The sequence below is a fragment of the Apis cerana genome, linkage group LG3 (genome assembly GCF_029169275.1).
Source record: "Apis cerana isolate GH-2021 linkage group LG3, AcerK_1.0, whole genome shotgun sequence".
Classification (NCBI taxonomy): Eukaryota; Metazoa; Arthropoda; class Insecta; order Hymenoptera; family Apidae; genus Apis; species Apis cerana.
The window spans coordinates 2,110,710-2,130,620 of record NC_083854.1 but is presented as its reverse complement, the minus strand read 5'-3'; the positions used below and the strand labels follow the sequence as shown (position 1 = coordinate 2,130,620).

General features: G+C 31.2%; 2 protein-coding genes across 4 annotated transcripts in view; one reads left to right on the top strand and one right to left on the bottom strand.

Annotated features, from left to right (window-relative positions):
* LOC107992516 (uncharacterized) overlaps nucleotides 1-18,084 on the top strand; it is a 51,270-nt gene extending 33,186 nt beyond the window's left edge. For all 3 annotated transcript variants that reach the window (XM_062073355.1, XM_062073356.1, XM_028664168.2), the window contains exons 5-16: nucleotides 1,231-1,468; nucleotides 2,740-2,794; nucleotides 4,615-4,893; nucleotides 5,445-5,750; nucleotides 7,789-8,204; nucleotides 10,258-10,470; nucleotides 11,572-11,934; nucleotides 12,145-12,262; nucleotides 12,915-13,333; nucleotides 13,965-14,183; nucleotides 14,700-15,045; nucleotides 16,468-18,084. In XM_062073355.1, coding sequence (XP_061929339.1) covers nucleotides 1,231-1,468; nucleotides 2,740-2,794; nucleotides 4,615-4,893; nucleotides 5,445-5,750; nucleotides 7,789-8,204; nucleotides 10,258-10,470; nucleotides 11,572-11,934; nucleotides 12,145-12,262; nucleotides 12,915-13,333; nucleotides 13,965-14,183; nucleotides 14,700-15,045; nucleotides 16,468-16,722 — 3,227 coding nt within the window. In that variant the 3' untranslated portion in view covers nucleotides 16,723-18,084. The remainder of the gene's footprint in view (nucleotides 1-1,230; nucleotides 1,469-2,739; nucleotides 2,795-4,614; nucleotides 4,894-5,444; nucleotides 5,751-7,788; nucleotides 8,205-10,257; nucleotides 10,471-11,571; nucleotides 11,935-12,144; nucleotides 12,263-12,914; nucleotides 13,334-13,964; nucleotides 14,184-14,699; nucleotides 15,046-16,467) is intronic.
* Nucleotides 18,073-19,161, bottom strand: LOC107992517 (large ribosomal subunit protein uL30m). The gene is made up of 3 exons (XM_017048451.3): nucleotides 18,760-19,161; nucleotides 18,562-18,694; nucleotides 18,073-18,480 (listed from the first exon to the last, which is right to left on the bottom strand). The coding sequence occupies exons 1-3, from the start codon at nucleotides 18,867-18,869 to the stop codon at nucleotides 18,190-18,192; spliced, it is 534 nt and encodes a 177-aa protein (XP_016903940.1). The 5' UTR covers nucleotides 18,870-19,161; the 3' UTR covers nucleotides 18,073-18,189.
* Between the last annotated feature and the right edge of the window lie 750 nt (nucleotides 19,162-19,911).

Genomic DNA, 19,911 nt, shown 5'->3' with positions numbered 1-19,911 from the left:
CAGAAGCCACGCGTCTCAAAATCGGGTCACTTTTTATGCAATATTTTGATATAGTCAACTTATTTCTATTGATCATTAAGTTACGAACGATGGATAAAAGGAATCAAGGAGTTGGGGCAGAAAATTATATTTGAAAATACGAATGAAAAAAGTTTTCAGATTCAGCCAGTAATAAATAATTTTATAACTAAAATCGGATAACGATCTTAATACGAAAGAAATGATCACGATGATAACTTTAGATTTACTTTTTCCAAAATTTCCAAAATGCTTTACACTGTAATATTTTACAAAACAGATTTTTAAATAAATCCTTTGAATGCTCATATCTATTCACTACAACAAAAATTAAATTTTAACGTTAAATGCTCGATGAATTAACAATTATATGGTTATTAATTTAAAAAGTTACAAATTAAATATCCCATTTTAATGAGAGCGGAACAAAATGTACGTGCTTTCTTGCGCGATAAAAATCCAACGATCGAGTATCGCACGATATCGCGTGATTACATTTTTCAAGGATTAACGACCGAGGCATTGGGTATATTAATTCCATTACGAGTAGAATCGCGAGGATCTCGGGGCCGGGAGCACGTCCCTGAAACGCGGCCGCGAGGAGGCATGCGCCAGTCACGTGCCACGAGAGGGGGTGTTTCAGTTGGCACCCCGCGATAGACGACTGTGCCAGTAACCCACAGACCCTGCTGGCAATTCGCTCCCGGTTAGTAAGCCTACCAACATTGATTCTTCGCGGGTACACATCTTTTGCGTAAACAACCCCCGGAAAGCCTTCCAGGCTCCCCCTTTTTCTTGCCACTTTCGACGTCGTTCCGAGTAGTGGGCGGATATTAAACGACCCTGTTGATCTACTCCAACCTCGGAGTATTGTTGATTTTTGCGAAAAAGAAAAAGAAAAAGGAAAGGAAGGAAGAAAGGAGAAATTGATTTTTAATTGAGAAAGAATTAGAAAAGAAGGAAAGCATTGGGGATCGTGGTTGCAGCAAGTAGAGGAGTGCCGCATTGGTCGGGCATCGTTTGGGTGCGCGTAGTGCGTGTGAAAGAAGGAAGGATATATCGTTTCATTCCCAACTCTATTCAACTATCCTCTATTTTATCGGAGAATTATTAAATATTTGATTGTGATTAACCATCGTGATCATCGCGAGGAGGAAAAAATCGTGAACGATGCTCGTGTCCTGATAAGGCTGTCTTTATTGTTTCACGCAGTGATAAGGTGCAAGGACCTGAGAAGGGCGTACGAGGGTCCTGTTCACGCTTACGTGAAGGCCAGTTTGAAGAACACGAACGGCGAGGGAGTGGTGAAGAGGACAGCGGTGCACAGGGCAACGCCGAATCCCGTATTCCACGAGACCTTGATACTGCCCTGCCCAGTGAACAACAATCACTGCAGCAGCAAGCCCACGTCCCTGGACATCGCGGTCTGGCACAGAGATCGTCGTGCAAGGTGAGCATGCCCGAGAAATAAAGTGCACACTGGTAGGAAGAGGGGTTGGGTACACGAGCCTCGGTCGTAAGACGGAAACGTGCTCGACCCCGGAAAACGATTCTTTGTTGATCGTCCACTTGATTTACGGCCGCGACGACCGACATGCGAGCCGCCCCCTTTAAATCTTTCTAATCTCTTCGAATCGGTTATATTTCACATTATCTCGGAATCCTACATCGTGCTTTTCGAGCCTCGATAACAAATGATAATCGGTTAACCCGGTAAGTAGTGCCGCTTCGTACACAGCGCGAGATATTAATCTCACGCAACCCACGTTTCCGTGAATTACACGAGTGTACGTTATGGAGTATTTACGCTACGTAAATTATCGAGAGAGAGAAATTACTTTTGGCGTCGTAATGAATTAACGACAGCAAAAAAAAAATATATATATGACAAAGAAATAACTTTCGATGTCGTGATGAAAGGCATTGATCGGGTATATTCTGTATATTGTGGGTGGATAAAAAATAGACACGAACGAATCAACACGAGGGAAAAGATCGTTTGTACGGAGAAACGAGCAGACGATTGTGTCACAATGAGACGGTGTATAGAAACGGCCTCTATCTCTGAGGAAAAGATATTGGGGTCAAGAACTATGACTCGTTAGTCCAAGACGAACGAGCTAACCAACTCTGCTCCCGATATTCTCTATCAATCTCCCTCGAGTGTCTTTTGTAAATGTTATTCGAGAGCATTTTTTTTTATCTTTGCGTTTAAAGAGAAAAAAAAATAGAAACATAATTTCCAAATTTACGAATAATTCAAAATAAGAATCTTCGAGTTAACTTGCACGCAATGGCCGTGTTCGAATGAAAATATATACGATAATTTATCGGTCGATAAGAGCGGTTTGAATTGGGATAATTTTACCTACCGAACCAATGGTCCATCTAAATACTCAAACGAATTTCTAGGGTATGCGCGGATTCTTTGCGGTAGGAGGGGAATCGATTCCCTGGAAGCGCATGCGCACCGTGTCCGCCACGTGCACTCGATCACATCCGCGCGTCTCTGCAACGGTATACGGGAAATGATAGACCGAAACTGTCCGCCTTCTCCTTTTCCCTCCTCTCGAATGTAAATAGTTGAAAAGTTAAACGAGTGTAATGTGTCTATTAATAGCTACACACCTGTCTGGTATAGGTGACCATTAATATTGGTGGACTTTATTTGTCGCAAAGTGATATAAATATTCATATATTTTTCTCGTTTTCGTGTTTTAGACGTAGCGAGCTGTTGGGCTGTATGACTCTACCTCTACCCTTGTCTCAAGATAAGGTAAATATTTGTATTTTATATTGCTTTTAATAGTATATACAGGGCGTTGATATTGTATTCGTAGAATTTTTACTTTTTTCGAGAATAAATTCTAGAGAAATTAAAATAAACGCAAAAATTGAAAAATGTCGGTTTTATTAAGTTATGTTCGATTTGAATTAAATTTTTATTAATAGATGAGACGGAAATAAAGTGAAGCGTAATGAAGTAAAGTGAGATGGTGGTGTAACGGAGATAGAGATGTCTCATGATATCCATCTTTTTTTATCTAATACAGACTTGAATTGCTTATAATTCAATAAATAAGCTTCAACCGATATTTTTGTATATCAATTTTTATTTTTATTTTAGTTTCTAATAGTAAAATACATACATTGTATACTCTAATAGAAATCCATTTACTTGTCGAAACACAAACAAATTCATATAGGATGTTTAAAAAATGGACAATATAATGGATAATATAAAAAGATGGGGATTATTCAAATTGCAAAAGTAACTTAAAAAATAAAATATTTTTTTTTAAGAAAAAAAATTTCGTTTTTAAGAAAATCAAGATATGAAAAACACCATTGTATTTATAGCATTTATAAATTATTAAATTAATTAGTAGTCTATATATTTCATATTATTTAATGATATTTTTATACTATTATAAAAATTTAATATTACAATGAAATGTAAAATATGGTGAAAAAAAATGTTTCATTGAAAAATAAAAATATCTATCTATAAATAATTTTTATAATCATAATTATATTTGCAAATATATTTTTAATTATATATAAAGATATTCATATAACTATAAAATGACAATTTAAATTGATCATTCAATCAAGTATCATCTGCTTTTCAAATAATAAAAGCTCAATATGATTCAATTAATCCATTAATTATCAAATTTTTCTAAAAAATTTTTTTAATCCTGTAATTTACATAAAATATTTCCAAATTCATAAACTTTTTGCTTTATTATTATGTAAATTATTGATATAAAGATATACATTAAATTGAACAATGATTCGTTAAAACAAAAATCATGTGGCATAAAATATTTTACGATCTAAATTCTGATCTAAATGAAGCCATATCAAATAATAAACACTATTAATATTTCGTTTACATAAAATTTCGTTATATCGAAATTGAATAAACTTGGTTAAATTAAAAAAAAAAAAAATAAAAGTATCGTTCGATCATGAACACTAAGTACGAAATTGTTTGATACATGTCTGCACGTCAGCTGTTTACAAGGATTCGTAAGTCTTCTTGCCTTAAGGTCAGGGCTAAGCTTGTTACGAATCAAATAATTGGAACGTTACCTAGCAAAGATTCACTTACGTTTTGACCTCGTTAAAGGTGGCAGGTGGCAGGTATCGTTGCAACATCTCGGTAATTTGATCAAAATCGTTCGATTAAATTGTACCCCAACTTGTGTGAAGCAAAAGATGATCGTGGTGGCCATTTACTGTGCAGTGTTCTTCATCGTTGGGATTCTATTGAAAATATTCATGTTCTGTTGATAATTCTGTCATATAAAGTGTAAAAAATATATACATATAGTAAACGATATAAATTAATTTTTATATTATTTTTTTTTCTTTAATTATCACGCGTCGAATATCAACAAAGTAGAATAATAATCGATTAGATGAAAATTAAAATACAATTTTACACGTTAAAGGAAAACTATAATAAATGTTCGAGAGAATTATCGACGACAATCAATGGCATATCGATGTTCACGGTATACGTTTAATTTAATTTTAATTTTAAGAAAAATATTTCTATATCGTTTCAATAAACGATTGCCTTTTTAGGAAGCGACATGGCATCCGTTAGAAGCGGGAACCGGTCGAAACACGAGTACTCCTTATGTCGGTTTGCCCCAAGATTGTGGAATTTCGCCACCGTTGTCGAAGGACGGAGAATCAGATAATAATAATTCAGGAGGTGAAGATTTGACGTATTTGAGGCATCTTGAATTAGAGCCTATAGATCCTTTAACTGGTTTACCTCTGCACCCGGGTTTCACAGCCAAAGGTGGTAGAACACCATGCACTGTCACTAGGAGATTGATAAGACAAACTGCTAATCAGGTAAGTTATAGTTTTTCTTTCTTTCATGAAGATTATAAACCTTCCTTCACAAATCTTCTGATTCTTTTCTTTTTTTGAAAAATGCTTTATGAATTCACCATAATTACATAAATTCTAACTGTAATTGTAGTATAATTTCACAATACACCAACAAAAAAACAATCACTAACTATTTATAAAATAGCTTTCCATTCCATTTCCAATACGCAAAAACTTGTTTCCTCGATTTCGACACTCACAAAAAATTACACAATCATTTCGCGCAATTTCCCCGACAGAATCGCAGGTGGTCCACTCATAATTGGCATTAACGCAACAAGTCCAATAAACGCAAAACTCGAAACAGACTTTTTTCTTTTTTTCGAAACCCCTCTTTATCCACGGCATTAACGAAAACGAGTCTCGTGCCGTGCTCCGCCTAAGCACCCCTCCATTGTAACCTCCCTCCTCCGCTCCTTCCATACAGTCTCTCTTTCTCTCTCTGTCTCTCCACTCCCGTTATTATTTCTTTCATTCAAATTTCCAATCTAATTAAATCTTTCCTGCCATAGATTCCATGGGGATTTTCGCTCTCCTGGGGAAGACCACCCCGTGTGGAGCGCGTGGACCCTGGCAGCCCCGCGGAGAGATCCGGTCTGAGGCCAGGTGATCACGTTGTTTTCGTCGACATGACAAACGTGGTGACACGATCGCGGGAAGAGATTCTTGGATTGATCCAGGCGGCCACGAATCAGTTGATCTTGGAGGTCTATCGGAAGGGGAATATTCACTCGTCCATGCATCGGCCTAACTCGATGAACGTTAGCCTGCAGCAATCGATCGGCGGCGGACACCATGCGGTTGCGTTTAACGCCGAGGTCGGTACAGGCGTCCTAGTCTGAGCCTAGCAAACTCAGTTTTCAGAAAATAAGAGGTTCGCTTCGTTCGAAAGCGGGAACGGGGAGGAAGGGTTGCGAGGAAAGCTTTTGGTTGCTCGTGATTATTAGCTTGATTATTTGTTTCTTTTTTTCTCCCTCTTCCTTTCTCTCATCATCATTCTTCCATCCTCGCGGCTTCGACCGGGCGAATGAACGGTGGAACCTCGATTATCCGGATCCTCTTTATCCTCTTTCTTCGAAAGGAAACTGAGGAAGGAGAGAATTTTTGTAAAAAAATGGATTTTTCGTTAAATCGATTATTCCATATTTCGAGGAGAATAATCAGCTTATTTAACCAGTTTTTATAATTTTTAAAAATTAGGAATGTAGTTTTCTCGATTCTCAAATTGCATGAATTTTTTAACATATATATATAAATAAAATACAAGTAAATTTTCAATTTCATTCTTTTTTTAACAGTAGATTTTTCAATATTATCACCAGATATTATCTTTACGTCATTGTTATTGTCAATAAGAAAAAATTTTTAAGATAGAGTTGAATGAAATTTCAAAAAAGCCTTTTTTTTTAGATAAGATCGTATATTCTTTTTCTCACAATTTGATATTCTTTACGAAAAAGTAGAGTTATTTATGTCCAAAAATGATTAGTTTAGGAGATATTTTAATTTAAAAAGTATCATCTTCTCGTGTTGGTAATGACATTACAATCTTGCTCTTTTTAAATTCAACTTTATGTGAAACATTTTTTGTTATGGATACAATAACAGTGAATCAAGAAAATCAAGATACTAATATTTGGAACTGAATTATTTTTGCTATATGAATACTTTTGCTAATTTTACACCAATCTGACCAAATATTTCCAATTCCATTTTATAATACAACGCTTAATATACTTCGATGTTATTGCGTATATTATGCCCATTATCGATTTCAAATTAAAATTCTATTTCCACTGTTGTGATAAATAAGAAAAAAAATAAACTGTTCACATTGTGTTACGAATATAAATAGCGTAACAGTATTCGAATAATGGAGGTTTTACCGTAGTTGAAAAATCGCGTTTCATCAACAGAGAAATGTTTTGCGTGTTAGTTTAAGTTGTTTGAATAATCAAGATTATAGCAAATGTCGAATTACACTTTAAGAGATTCGTGTCGGCCGGATATGTTGAAACATTTAAACCAAGTTTAAAACGAGTTTACGCGAGCCGCAACGCGCTGCATGCGTTTCCTTATTAGAGCTTATTTCTTTTTTTATTTTTCGTTGCATGCCAAGATGCCGCGTACAACATCTCCTGTACATTCTTTTCCGTGACTATCTTGTACTTCCTGCGTACGCGTAGTGTACAGCGCGTGTCCGTTTCTTTGTCAGTGGACACGGTTAAGTTATGATACAGTTATGTTTTATTATGTAACTTTCGACAGTTGTCTTTTTTTTTGTTGCTCAACAAGTTCTGTTCAAAAGCATTTCTTGTATTTCATTTATTTATTTCTCCATTCCCCTCCCTTGCCCCCATTCTTGATGCTAATACGATTGCAGTGCAGACACCTCGAGTCGAGACAAATATTATAAATATCGTATAAAATCGGTGTCCCCGAAATCATGGACTGGTTGATGACCGTATATGCAAAAGTAAATCAGGAAAAAAAAGAAATCGAAGATTTACATTATAGGTATTATATAATATATATACATTTCTCTTAATGAAATTACTTCATTATCGACAGAGTAATTCGTATCGTAATCGAATTAGTTAATTTCATTTACTCGAGAAGGAGAAAAAAAAGTTTTCACTACCAATCGCCCATGATTTCGAAAACAAATATCAATTTGCAGAGCATGTACCATATCTATATATTGAAAACAAATTATACATACACTATTAAATTCGTTAAACACCCCGTTTAAATATCATAACTCATAATTAAAAATCTCGTGCATGCGACGCTGCAATAATCGCGATCTATTTACCCGAATTGTACAACGAATTGGCACCGATTGAACGGGTGCAGGTGTTCCCAAATCTCGCCCCGGATGCTCCGCCTGAAGAGGAATTGTCCGTGCGCGAGACACGTTACTGGGGCATCCTGAAGAGCGGTCACACGCGTTTCATGGCGCCCCTAGCGGAGAGGCGGGACGTCCTCTCCGCCGCTGATTACTTGATACTCTTCCAAAACCTCGACGAGTTGCTCAAGATCTCCGAGGAGATCCGCGACGAGGGAGGCGGAGTCGAGAATTATTTGTGCAGGGTGCCGAGAATCACTGCGGCATACAGGAGATATTTGAGCGGGTTGCAGCGCGCCTGTTGTCTATTGGTCGCGCTCAGGCGGAACACGGCGTTCGCAAAGCTCGTTTGCGAGCCGGCTGTCCCGCATAAAAGGAGGCCCGATTTGACGGGTGTCTTGCTCCTGCCTCTGGAGCACTACAGGTGCGTCCTCGTAAGATGTATTTGTGCGAATTTTTTGTACTTATAGAACGGGGAAGTACAGTCAGTTACGGAAATCTTGATGGGTGTTGAGCGATTGTATTGTTGGATGCAAGTAGATCTTTGGAAAAAAATGAGAATTCGTTGGCAAACATTCGTGAAACATAGGGCATTTGTAGAAATGCAATGATAAAATGGACTGAGGATATCATCTTGCATTCAACGAAAACGATTCGAATGAATAATCAATGACGATAAACGTTATGAGCGGAGTGTAATGAATTAGACGTGGAGTAAGTTTTTATTAGGAAAAAAAGGATTTCACGTATTGAAAGAGATTCGAAAAAATTAAATTTTTCTATGCATAACGCATTATATTGTTTACATACGTTAATTTTTATTAAAATTTGATTTTTCAAAATTGAATTTTCTTATAAAATAATTGGTATGAAGATTTTTGACTGCACGTACATCGTAGGGGATTTATTCACAGTGAAAGTTGGAAAAAGTATTTTCATTCCGAAATACATATTTATTCGAAATGAATAAAGTATATTCGTTGAATAAAGTAGAGTTAAACTTTATTTTTTGATGAATTGAAATGAATTGAATGGATTTTTTATAGTGAAGCGACGGATGAATGTAGACTCATCTTTCTTTACTTAATTAATTTTTTATAAAAGAAGATTAAATTGAGCTTCATTTATTCTTATAATTATCCGAATCTTTTGCAACAAATTTTATTAAAAGTTTATGATAATTTTAATATTTATTTTTGAAAATTGTTGAATTATTATAATTAATTTTACATTATGAAATATATCGATAAAAAACAAGTAATTTAGTTCATATTTCGCACTAAATTTTTAATAAAAAATAAAAATTTTAATATAAGTTAAATATAAATTATCGCCATTTTACACAAACAATAAAAATATGAATTTGAATCTAGCTCTCTTTTGCATTCAACAGAAAACAATATTTTCGATTGATAAAATAAAAATAAATTAGCAAATTATTATTTTATTAATTACTTTTAATAGAAAATAGATTTTCTTTGACATTTTTGATATCTATCAATTTGAAAAATTTATCAATAATTAATAATTATTATGTGAAAATATATTTTTTTTTAAATTAGTATTTTTTAATATTTAGTAATAATTTTACAAACATTTTTTTTATTTCGGTAAAATTATTACAAATTTGTTCTTCTCTTGCTAGAGTTTTACTTTATTCTTCATTAAATCTAAATTTCTATCCATCAACGATAAACTTAATATTTTTTTCTCGTTCCTAATACTGGTTTGATGGAGTTATATCGATTTTTATTTGAGAGAAGATAAAGAATTTTAAATAAACCGATCTATTTAAGATAAATTAATTTTAAAAGAGTGTCATTTTATGTTTTAAAACTTTACTGTTTAAATATAAATTTAAAAATCAATAAAGAATAATTATAAATTATATAAATATAAGACATTTCTATTTTCAATCTTTCATATTATATGAATTTAAAGATAAAGATATAATATGTAGATATATTATATAAAAAATATTTATAATACTTTTGAAATAAATCAATAAACGGTAGTTTATCAAATTTTTCCTAATTAAAATTTGAATTATTACTTAAATTCTGATATAAAAAATAATTATTAAAAAATGAATTAATAAAATTATTGACATAAATAAATTAATAATATATAAATAAAAAAACTTATTATGTACAATTTTAAGTTTTACACAAAGTTTAGATTATTTTAAAAACTGGATAGTTACTTTAGTTATTTCATCTTTCTTTTCATAGAACATCATTGTTTCACAAAACTATTATTTTACAACAAAATTGAACTTATTTCATTTCATATATTATGGAAATTAATAAGATAAATATAATTATCTTAATATAAATATAAATACATTAAATTGCTATAAATATTCCATATAAATATTTCATTTTAACATTCTCTGTGAATGAATCATCCACCATGCGTTCAAAAATATAAATTCTTCCTTTTATATATAGCATTTAACATTTTTTAAATTTCTTTAGAGAGATGACGAGACTGTTGAGTTTGGCGTCGCCAAGGAATTGCCAGCAAGCCAGAGATTTAGCTCAGGGTTACAGGGAAGCAACGGCTAATGCCGGTGTAATGGAACCACCACGCGACACAGGAAGGCCTCTTCTCAGTCTGCAAGAAGTTGAATCTCGACTAGTTTTCGCGAGGTGTAAACCATTCACTTTGGCTATGCCGGGTAGACAATGGTGCGTTTAAAAATTCTAAAAAAAAATAATTGCAATCAAATCTAGAATTTGAATTTATTTCAAGTAATAATTTAATTATTATTTGAAATGTAATGTATTTTAATAGATCATGTTTTTTATTTTATTAATTAATTATAGAAATTTGAAATAATAAATTGAAAATTTATTTCTGAGGTAAGAGTTTAAAATAAATATAGTAATAAGTTTAGTGCAATTAGTATTAGTAAATAATAGTTCTAATAATATAAACATTTATGAGAAGTCGATTATTTTTAAATTGAAAGCAAATAATAATAATAATAATAAATAACAAATTATTTATTTCATAAAAAGAAAAATAAATTTTATAATTGTCAATATATAACTTTACTTTTTGTATGAAATACTTACGAAATCTATACCTAAAGATAATAATAATAATAATCCAAGCTTTTTCGTTATTTATCAATAAATATGATATGAAATACAGATATTACTTTTAATACAAAATTGATTTATTTTACAGTTAAAAGTTGAAAATTGAAATTATATTTATGAAAAATATTGAAACTATTATGTAATAAATATAACAATATATAACATATAATAAATTGCAAATTATCTTTTATATTATTATTGATTAATTTAATTATAATGAGATACTAAATCATCATCATCGATAAATTTATTTGCCCAATTAAAATTGCTTGCTATAAACGTGACTTTAACGAATGAAATTATATCTAAACAATAAATAATTTATACATTAATTTATTATTAGTAACTAACTTCAAAATTGAACACACAGATATATATCAATTTCATAATTTTAGATTTAAGATTTAAAACTTAAGGAATTAAAAAAAATTGAATTTGAATTAATCTAACTTCCAGAAATATTTATATTTTCAACAAAATCATTCCTCAACTAATTTTTAAATAATATAATTCTAAAAACAACTCTTAAAGACGTCCATGTTTGATTGCAAAAATAATAGAATTTCCAAAATAATAATAAAAGACAATACATATATTACGTGTGATATATATAATATATATTAATAATTATATACAATATATTATATTACGTATTAATATAACGCATAATATACAATGTTTCAGGCTATTTGGGGGAGCGCTCGCAAAAGTAGAAGGCCGAGCGCGACTGCAACCCTCCTGGGCCCTGCTTCTCACCGACCTGCTCGTATTTGCTCGAGTCTCTCGGGACCGAGTTTTATTCGTAACCGAGGAGCCTCTCCGGTTGTCCAATATCGCCGAGGCTTGTTTCACCGTCCGAAAAAGACCGACAGAATTTCGATTGCAGATCGCCATCAATCCAGCCGGAAATTCGGAGAACGGTCACGTGGAGGTGAGCAACAGTGGTGGTTGCAGCCCCCACAGTCGTCCAAGAAGGCGAGTTATGGTGTTGAGAGCACCGACACCGGAACTGAAGGCTGTTTGGCACAATCTTCTTCAACGACAGATGTGAGTTGATAATGTCGATGCCCAAGTTTCGTGGAATTCTGATCCGGTACGATTTTTGGACGATTCGTTTGGATGACAGAACGTGATCAAGATGTATATATTTTTTGACACGTACCAAGTTCAGAGCTCGACGAGACATTGATAATAATCTCGTCACATCTGAGCTTTCGGTATTTTTTCGCTTGTCTGTACTAATTCTATATATTTTAGAATCTATGTAAATACAGGCTATGGGGGAACGCCGAGCCAAGACAGTCCAGAAGAGAGTCCGATCACTGGTAGCAATTTCATCACAAACGCGATCAGGGAATCCACGGAGAGCTCGCAGGTTTGTAGAAATGTTTGGTCTGAAATAATGTTTTTTAGAAATCTAGTTTCGACTGCAAAGAATATAAAGTAAAGTAAAGAATTGTCATTGGTTATTAATCTATAATGAGATATTAAATTAGAACGATTGATGAAACATTGATGAATAAATTGTTGGAAAGAGTGCGAAAAAACTCTTATCTACTATACCTATTGTACTATGCCTAATTGTATAAAAACAGGAAAGAGAAAATGATTTAATTGTTCTAAATATATGATATTTATTATAATTGCTTTTTAAAATTTCACACAATTTTATATAAAACTTGAAAGCTTTACAATTTGAATAGAATTTTTTAAAGACTTTGTAGAGATTGGTCTTAATATATTTATAAAATTCCATATTTTATCTAAATCATTTTAATTAAATAGAATAATATATTCTTCTATAACATCAAATTATTATCTTATTCATTGATAGATAATAAACTTTTTATCAAATATGAAAAAATCTCGTAAATTAATTTATTTATAACAATATTTTTAATTGAGCAAAATCATGCTTCAAAAATAGTAAATATTATATTATCTATGTACACGTTTAAATACCATTATCTTTTTACTGAAATTCAAAGATTGGAACAACTTGAATTGATTAAATTTTAATTCATCAGACTACCAGGGAGTCGCAAAAGCAGGATGAGGAAAAAGATTCACGCTCTGCCGAGAGTATCGACAGTATCGTTAAAAGTTCAAGAGGAGACAATCATTTGGCGCAATGGGTGCGCAATTCTCATCAAATTCCTCCTCCAGATCACGAGGAGGTTCCTATCGAGGAATGGACAGCTGAGCAATTGGCTGCACGAGCGCCAAGAGAAACGAGCAATGAGCCGAGTAGAGAGCGAAACAGCGCCACAGCGGAAGACATCATAACGGAAGTGATAAATTCTGATATAGAGCAGCAAAGTACAGCTTCGAGCGCGAGTCTCAGTACTGTTAAATCTAATAGTGTAACCGCGAAGAAGAACGGCAGTCTTGCATCTTCCAAGGAAAATTCAACCAGCTCGATTAACATTTGCAGAAGATGTCACAGGTAATAGGAGAAATATCAAATCGAGGAATCTATTGGTGTTGGATTGGGATAAAGGTTATGTTAGTTTTTGATTTTGATGAGGCAATTAATGTTAAATGAACGACTTATTACTCTGTGATAAATTCATTTTATAAGGGTATTTTATAAAACATTTTATTCTTGATTAAGCAGTTGAAGTAATGAATTTCTAATTTTAAAAATGACAGAATCACTTTGAATTTGATGTGAAGTCTAACAATTTTTGAAAGTTTTGAAAGATTTAATCCTGATGCATTAAAATTGATATAAAGATATTCAATAGAGAAACAAAGTTAAATAAGAATGAGAAGCAGATAGTAAAAATAAAATAACGAAAATTCTGAATTTTAGGCTTTGAATTATATTCGAATTTGGATCTTCATAATGAAAACTTTTAATTCTTTCAAAATTGAAAGTAATCATAAAATATTTATTTCCAATTTCTTAAAATATAAAGTATAAATGTAATTATAAATGCTGTATTTTTTGCTATATCTTGAAATAAATGTCGTTAATAAATTTTGCACTTATAAAACTAACATTACTTTCTCATCTATCCAATAAATAAAATATTTTAAGTTAATAATAAATTAAAAAATCTGTATAATTGCAGATCAGGTTGTCCAACACCGCCTTTAACGAGAGATCCATTTTCCCCATTACCTCCAAAGATCTCAGTAGTTCCACCAACACCTGATTTATGCAGGCATAGATTAAGAAATGGTCTGCTCGATAGTCCTGGAAGAAACAGTCCAAGTCATACTTTAGCTGATGGTAATACGGAAGATGGGAGTGAAGACGATCTTGATTGTGATGGCGAACCACCGTACAGGTAAAGTTTAATGCAATATAAAAATAATATTTAAAAAATTATTTAATGATAATCGAAGAGTTTTTAAAGAAAACATTGTAAAGTTTTATTTAAATTGATTAAATAAGTTCGATTTGAAAGTAATTTCGATTCGTTAAACTAATCAAATATTACTTAATTAAAGTAATTTAAATTGAAATAATAAATACCTAAAATAGAGAACAATATTGTTTGTTTGAAAGGCATATTATAATAAGAAGAAATTTTAATATTAAATTATATTTCTATGTGTCATATTTTGATTACTTCATATCACTTTATCTTTTATAATTAAATTATAAACATGAGTTTCTTTCATTAATCCACAAAGCATCGTATTTCTTATAAATTCTTACAAATTTTTTTTACTTTTTTTTATTTATAATTTATAATATCTATTTTAGATTAATATTTAATTATTTTTAACTTGATTGATTTAAATGAAGCTTAAAATGTTTTCTTTTGTGAACTCTTCGATTATGTTTTATTATCTTCCAGAGTTTTGCGAAGATTCGGTACAGTGAGCAGTCTGGATCAGGACGACGAACTTGAGGAGCAAGGAGATGATGATAATCGAGACACCGAGTCACCGCCTACGGGTTTAAGAGCATGGACGGCTAGAGCGAGCAGTTACGTAGTCAATAAACGATCAGCTTTGCTCGAACAACTCGGTGAAGGCATAGGTGGATACCTTCTTCAATCACCTGTTCCTCCAGAAAGAACAGAATTCTCTCTGGATCCGAATGATGAAGAAGGAACAACGTCTGGAGCTACCTCAGGAGACGATATTTGGGGAACACCGACATCTGGTGGTCCCGATGACGAAAGTTTCACCGCGAGTTCGGTAATAATATTTTACGATTTTAATACCATAATATTCTAAGATATAGCTTTGAATCAATTTGACAACTAGAAATTTCGAAATCTGATTGAAAATCGCTTGTACGCGCAATATCCTTTCTTTCTCGATAGCTTCGCTTGTTTGGTTGATCTCATAGCTTTTATAAAAACTTGCTTGTGTACTGCAAACCAATGAAAATACGAATGTACTATATGAAATTGTCAGTTTCTAAATGAATGATGGTAAACTGATATTAAATTTTAAATGATAGAACTATTTCTAAAAATATATTTTATCTTTAGAATCTATTTTTTTTTATTTATTGAAATGTTCTTTATGATTGTTTAATTATTTTTCATGAATAAATAATATGATGTTTGAATTAAAAATAATTTCATCTAATATAATAATAATTTAAAATTATATTTAATTATTTTGAATCAATAAATAAAATGATATTTTAATTTTATGTCATTGTTTTATTTTATCATATAATTTTTCATATTTTCATCTTTTATATTTGAATTATGATATGCGTTTGTTTTATTATTCTATTTAATTTCAAAAATTTCTATAATAAAATTTTGAATTTATTCTATTGCTTTTAATTTATTAATTATAATATTTAATATTTTGTTATAAAGATATATATTTTTATTTTAAAAATATTATAAAAATGTTTTCATAATTTACAAAAATGGCAATTTTATATAATACAATCTATAATAAAATTAAAAGATAATCTATTTATCTTTATATCTTTATCCATAAGTCACCAGATATCTGTTTATTAATCTATTAATAATTAATATTATAAATTGTTTAATATCGCAATCATAAATATCTAAGTATTTTTTAAATATATATGTGTCTTAAAGATTTTCTTTTCCATCTAATTATAAATCTTATAAAATTTGAAAAAATAAAAATATTTAACATGATGATAAATTATATTTTTCTTCAAATTAAAAAAACTTTTTTACAATTTACATATACTGAATTAAAATTGTAATGTATATATATAATATCTATTTTTTATATCTCGATAACAAATTATATTATATATTTAAATTATTCTATTTATATCTAGATTATAATATTAAATAATATTTTTTTAATATAAATTAATTAGATTATTTAGTTCCAATCATATTATAATTTTAATATTCATTTATTTATATCCCGAAAATTATTGTCAAATGACTTGTGGACAAGTTCGTTTTACATTTTCTTTAAATCTTGCTTCGAAATTTTTACATCTAATGTTTTATTCGTATATATATATGAAAAAAAAATAAAATATAGCAAATAATATAATTTGCATAACAGATAATCTAGTTGATAAGCTTCGCACGCATCTGCATGATAATGCTTGCCCTTTGTTTGCAAAGAATCACTAGCCCGAACTGTGCCTGACTTCCCTAGCCGCCGCCAGTTGGTGCAGGCAACGTGGTTACTTTTGGCGAAGATAACTACGGCCTTAACCTATCTGTGGACGATGACGCCGATCAAGAATCCGAAAACGAGGACTGCAATCTGTCCGAGCTGAACATGGATCAGTTGCTCGGCAGTGGAAGTCTCAGCTCGTTGAGGTGTTTCCTTGGCAGACAGAGATTGGAACCTCTTCCAGAGGAAGAGGATACGTCTGGAAGTGCGAAGGATCAAGTCGGATGGTGGTGACAGCGGTTTCAATCGGCGACGTCCAAAAACGTCGGCTCGAGTTCCGATGGAAATGAAAGGGATCGAATCTTCGCCAGATTGAGCCAGGAGGATGAAGAATTTCGCAGAAAGATAGTTAATCTTCACAGAAAATTGTCGGACGTTGAGGATACTTGCACGAACGAGACATCGGATAGTTTAAAAATCTCGAAGGAAGCAGAACGTTTGAAAGAGCTCGAATCAGTCGCGCGAAGAGCAGAAGAGACTAGAGAAAATAGAGATGCTGAACAAGCGAACAAGAGAGAAGGATATTTATCGACAGAACTCGGAGACACAAGGAGTCGTCGGTACAGAAGAAATGATACACAACACGAGAGAAGAAAACGTATGGAATTTTTTCGTAGAAAATCAAACAAACTTGAGGAGGATTCGGATGATCAGAACGACAATAGTCCCTCAAGAACGACGGAAAAAAATTTTTTAAATAGATTGAGAATAAAACGACGCAGTATGAAGCTGCTTAGCTTTCTGAGCGGAAAAGCTGCGGACAGATCGCAAGAAGAACGTGCAGCGAGATTACTGAGAATGTACATGCCCGAGAAAGGATCCAAAGCACAAAACACTATTTCTATTCATCATACATCCAGAGATAGACGATTTTGGAAGCTTCGAAGTCGAAGACGAACAAATTCTTCTTAAATGCAAGAGAGAGGTTAGATTCTCGGAGAACAGTCAAAACAGAAAAAAGAAACAATAGAAAAACAAGGGCCGGTTTCTTTGTTATTAGAATTTCCAGTATTCGAGTTATCAAAGTTTTTTGAATTCTATTTAAGCACGTACAAGTTCAGACTTGTTTTCATAGGATCTAGCATAACGATAAAAAAAAGTTAGGTTTACAATTTCGAGTTTAGACTATTTCTTCGTCTTGTAAACGATTTTAAAAATGCGGAAGTACTTTCGTCGGAAATGGTTAGTTGAATAAAAAATTCCAGAATGCAATTGTTGCATTCTGTATTGTAGCGTGCTTGTCAGATTTTTAATCGAAAGGTTTTTTTCCGAGAAATTTAAAACGGTCTAGTGGAATGTTTTTGAGATACGATATTTCGTTTACAGCGTAAGACTGCTCGTCAATCTAGTCTCACTCATTACAATTTAGATGAGGTTTGTTTCATTTTTTGGAACACTATATTTCAGTAGGTCCGCACGACTGACGCAAAGCGGCACTCATCTTCCACCATAGATCTTATTCGAACATACGAAACAAAGAGAAATTGTAAAAAAAAAAGAAAAAAAAAATTGAAATTTTAACATTACTGTTGGTAGGTTGTAACATGGCCAACTGGCTGTAATCAATATACAAAATAAAGTATATTATTTGTTCAATGACTATTTAATTATTTCCTATTGATATGATTACATAATAAATGCAAATAACATCTTATGTATATATATATATATATTTATAATATATTTCTAATACTTTTTACATTACATAAGACTTCCATTTAACCACAAAAGTCTAAGTTTTTCTTTAATAGTATTGGTTTTTAATACTTTTATAGAATTTTGATAATCTATTGTAGCTTGATAACGTTCAGGATTAATTTTTGCACCAAAATGAATTGTTCCATTATCATGTATATAATATTCTCTATAATCATCGATAGTATTTGGTAGATTTTTTGGTAATTTTACTGGGACAATTTTTATTAAATGTTTTACTGACCAAAGCAAACTACACATTTCAGGTGTATTCTTTACAAATACTGGATAATTTTTCTGAAAAAAATAATTTTTATATAGAACATGATAATAATAGTAAGTAAAAAAATTAATTTTAAAAATTAATTTAATATTAACTTTTTCATCTTTATCGAATCCTAAAATTTTTAATGTCTTTTTTTCCCAATAAGGATTGCCTTTAAAAGGTTTTACTCTATAAACCATTAAAATTTTTGATGGTGTAATTGGAGGATCTACATGATCCTTTTTACTGAAATAGAAATTTCTTTATAATAAAAAATTTATAAATATAAATTAAAGAATTTTGTTTGTTACCATGGAAGATATTTTATTAAATCATATTTGACAACATCCTTATTCCACGCTTTTGGAAAAGTTCGATGACCACGTACAAATGTTAACAAAACATTTAAATGATTTGTCATTTTTTATAAATTTAATAATTTAATACGTATAAATATTAGGTTATGTTAAATGAAGTAACACTATTTTTTAAAGTAACGTTTGATAACAATGATCGCACAACGACAATTATTATTATTAATATAATAATATTATAAAATTATAATTATTAATTAAAATTTGTTGTTAAAATTGAAATATCTGCACAATAACAAATATTTAGTATTAAAATTCACGAATGTATTCACAATATTTTATCCTACCATTTACTTTAATGAGATACGAACGACATCTATTGGCTAGAATTGAAACGAGATATATCTATCGATAAAGTAAAATATAAAAAGTAATAAGAAATAATAAAATAATAAAAGATGAAATAATTTCTTTACTTATTTACAGAAATATTTATTTATTTAAAGAAATCAATAAAATTTATTTTTATTGTTTTTAAATACATATCAATTTTAATTATAATCTAATAAAAATTTCTTTTAATAATTGCAAATAAGAGATACATCTCAAAATAATATTTCATTTTTTATTTTTATATATTTTATTTTTTTAATTAATTTATTTTTTTTTTTATATTATTTTTTATATTATCAAACAAAAGATTTCAATCAACACGTTAATTAATTAATAAAAAAAAAATTTTAAAGCAACATTTCAATTTTTATGCATTATATAGTATGGAAAATTTGTCTAGGTATTTTCGTAAACATGACCGTGCAGTATTTGAAAATTGTTCGCAAACTCGAGATATCTAAGAGCATACAACTCGTAGGAATGCATTGTATTTCAACGTAATTTTCGAACGCGGAGAGGTTGTGGGTCGCAGAGCGACAGTCAGGTCAGGAACGGAAGGAATATTTGAATGCACGATGTAAACGAGCTTAGCAGTTATATGAAACGAAAGCGCTACAATGAACTGTGTGACTTCAACTCTTTCATTTCGGAATATTTTTGTATCTTATATTTCAAACATGGAAAAATTGGATACAAAGATTGTCAACTGTTATATTCTCTGCTTTCTAATATTTTTGCTTAAAATTGAATCCATAA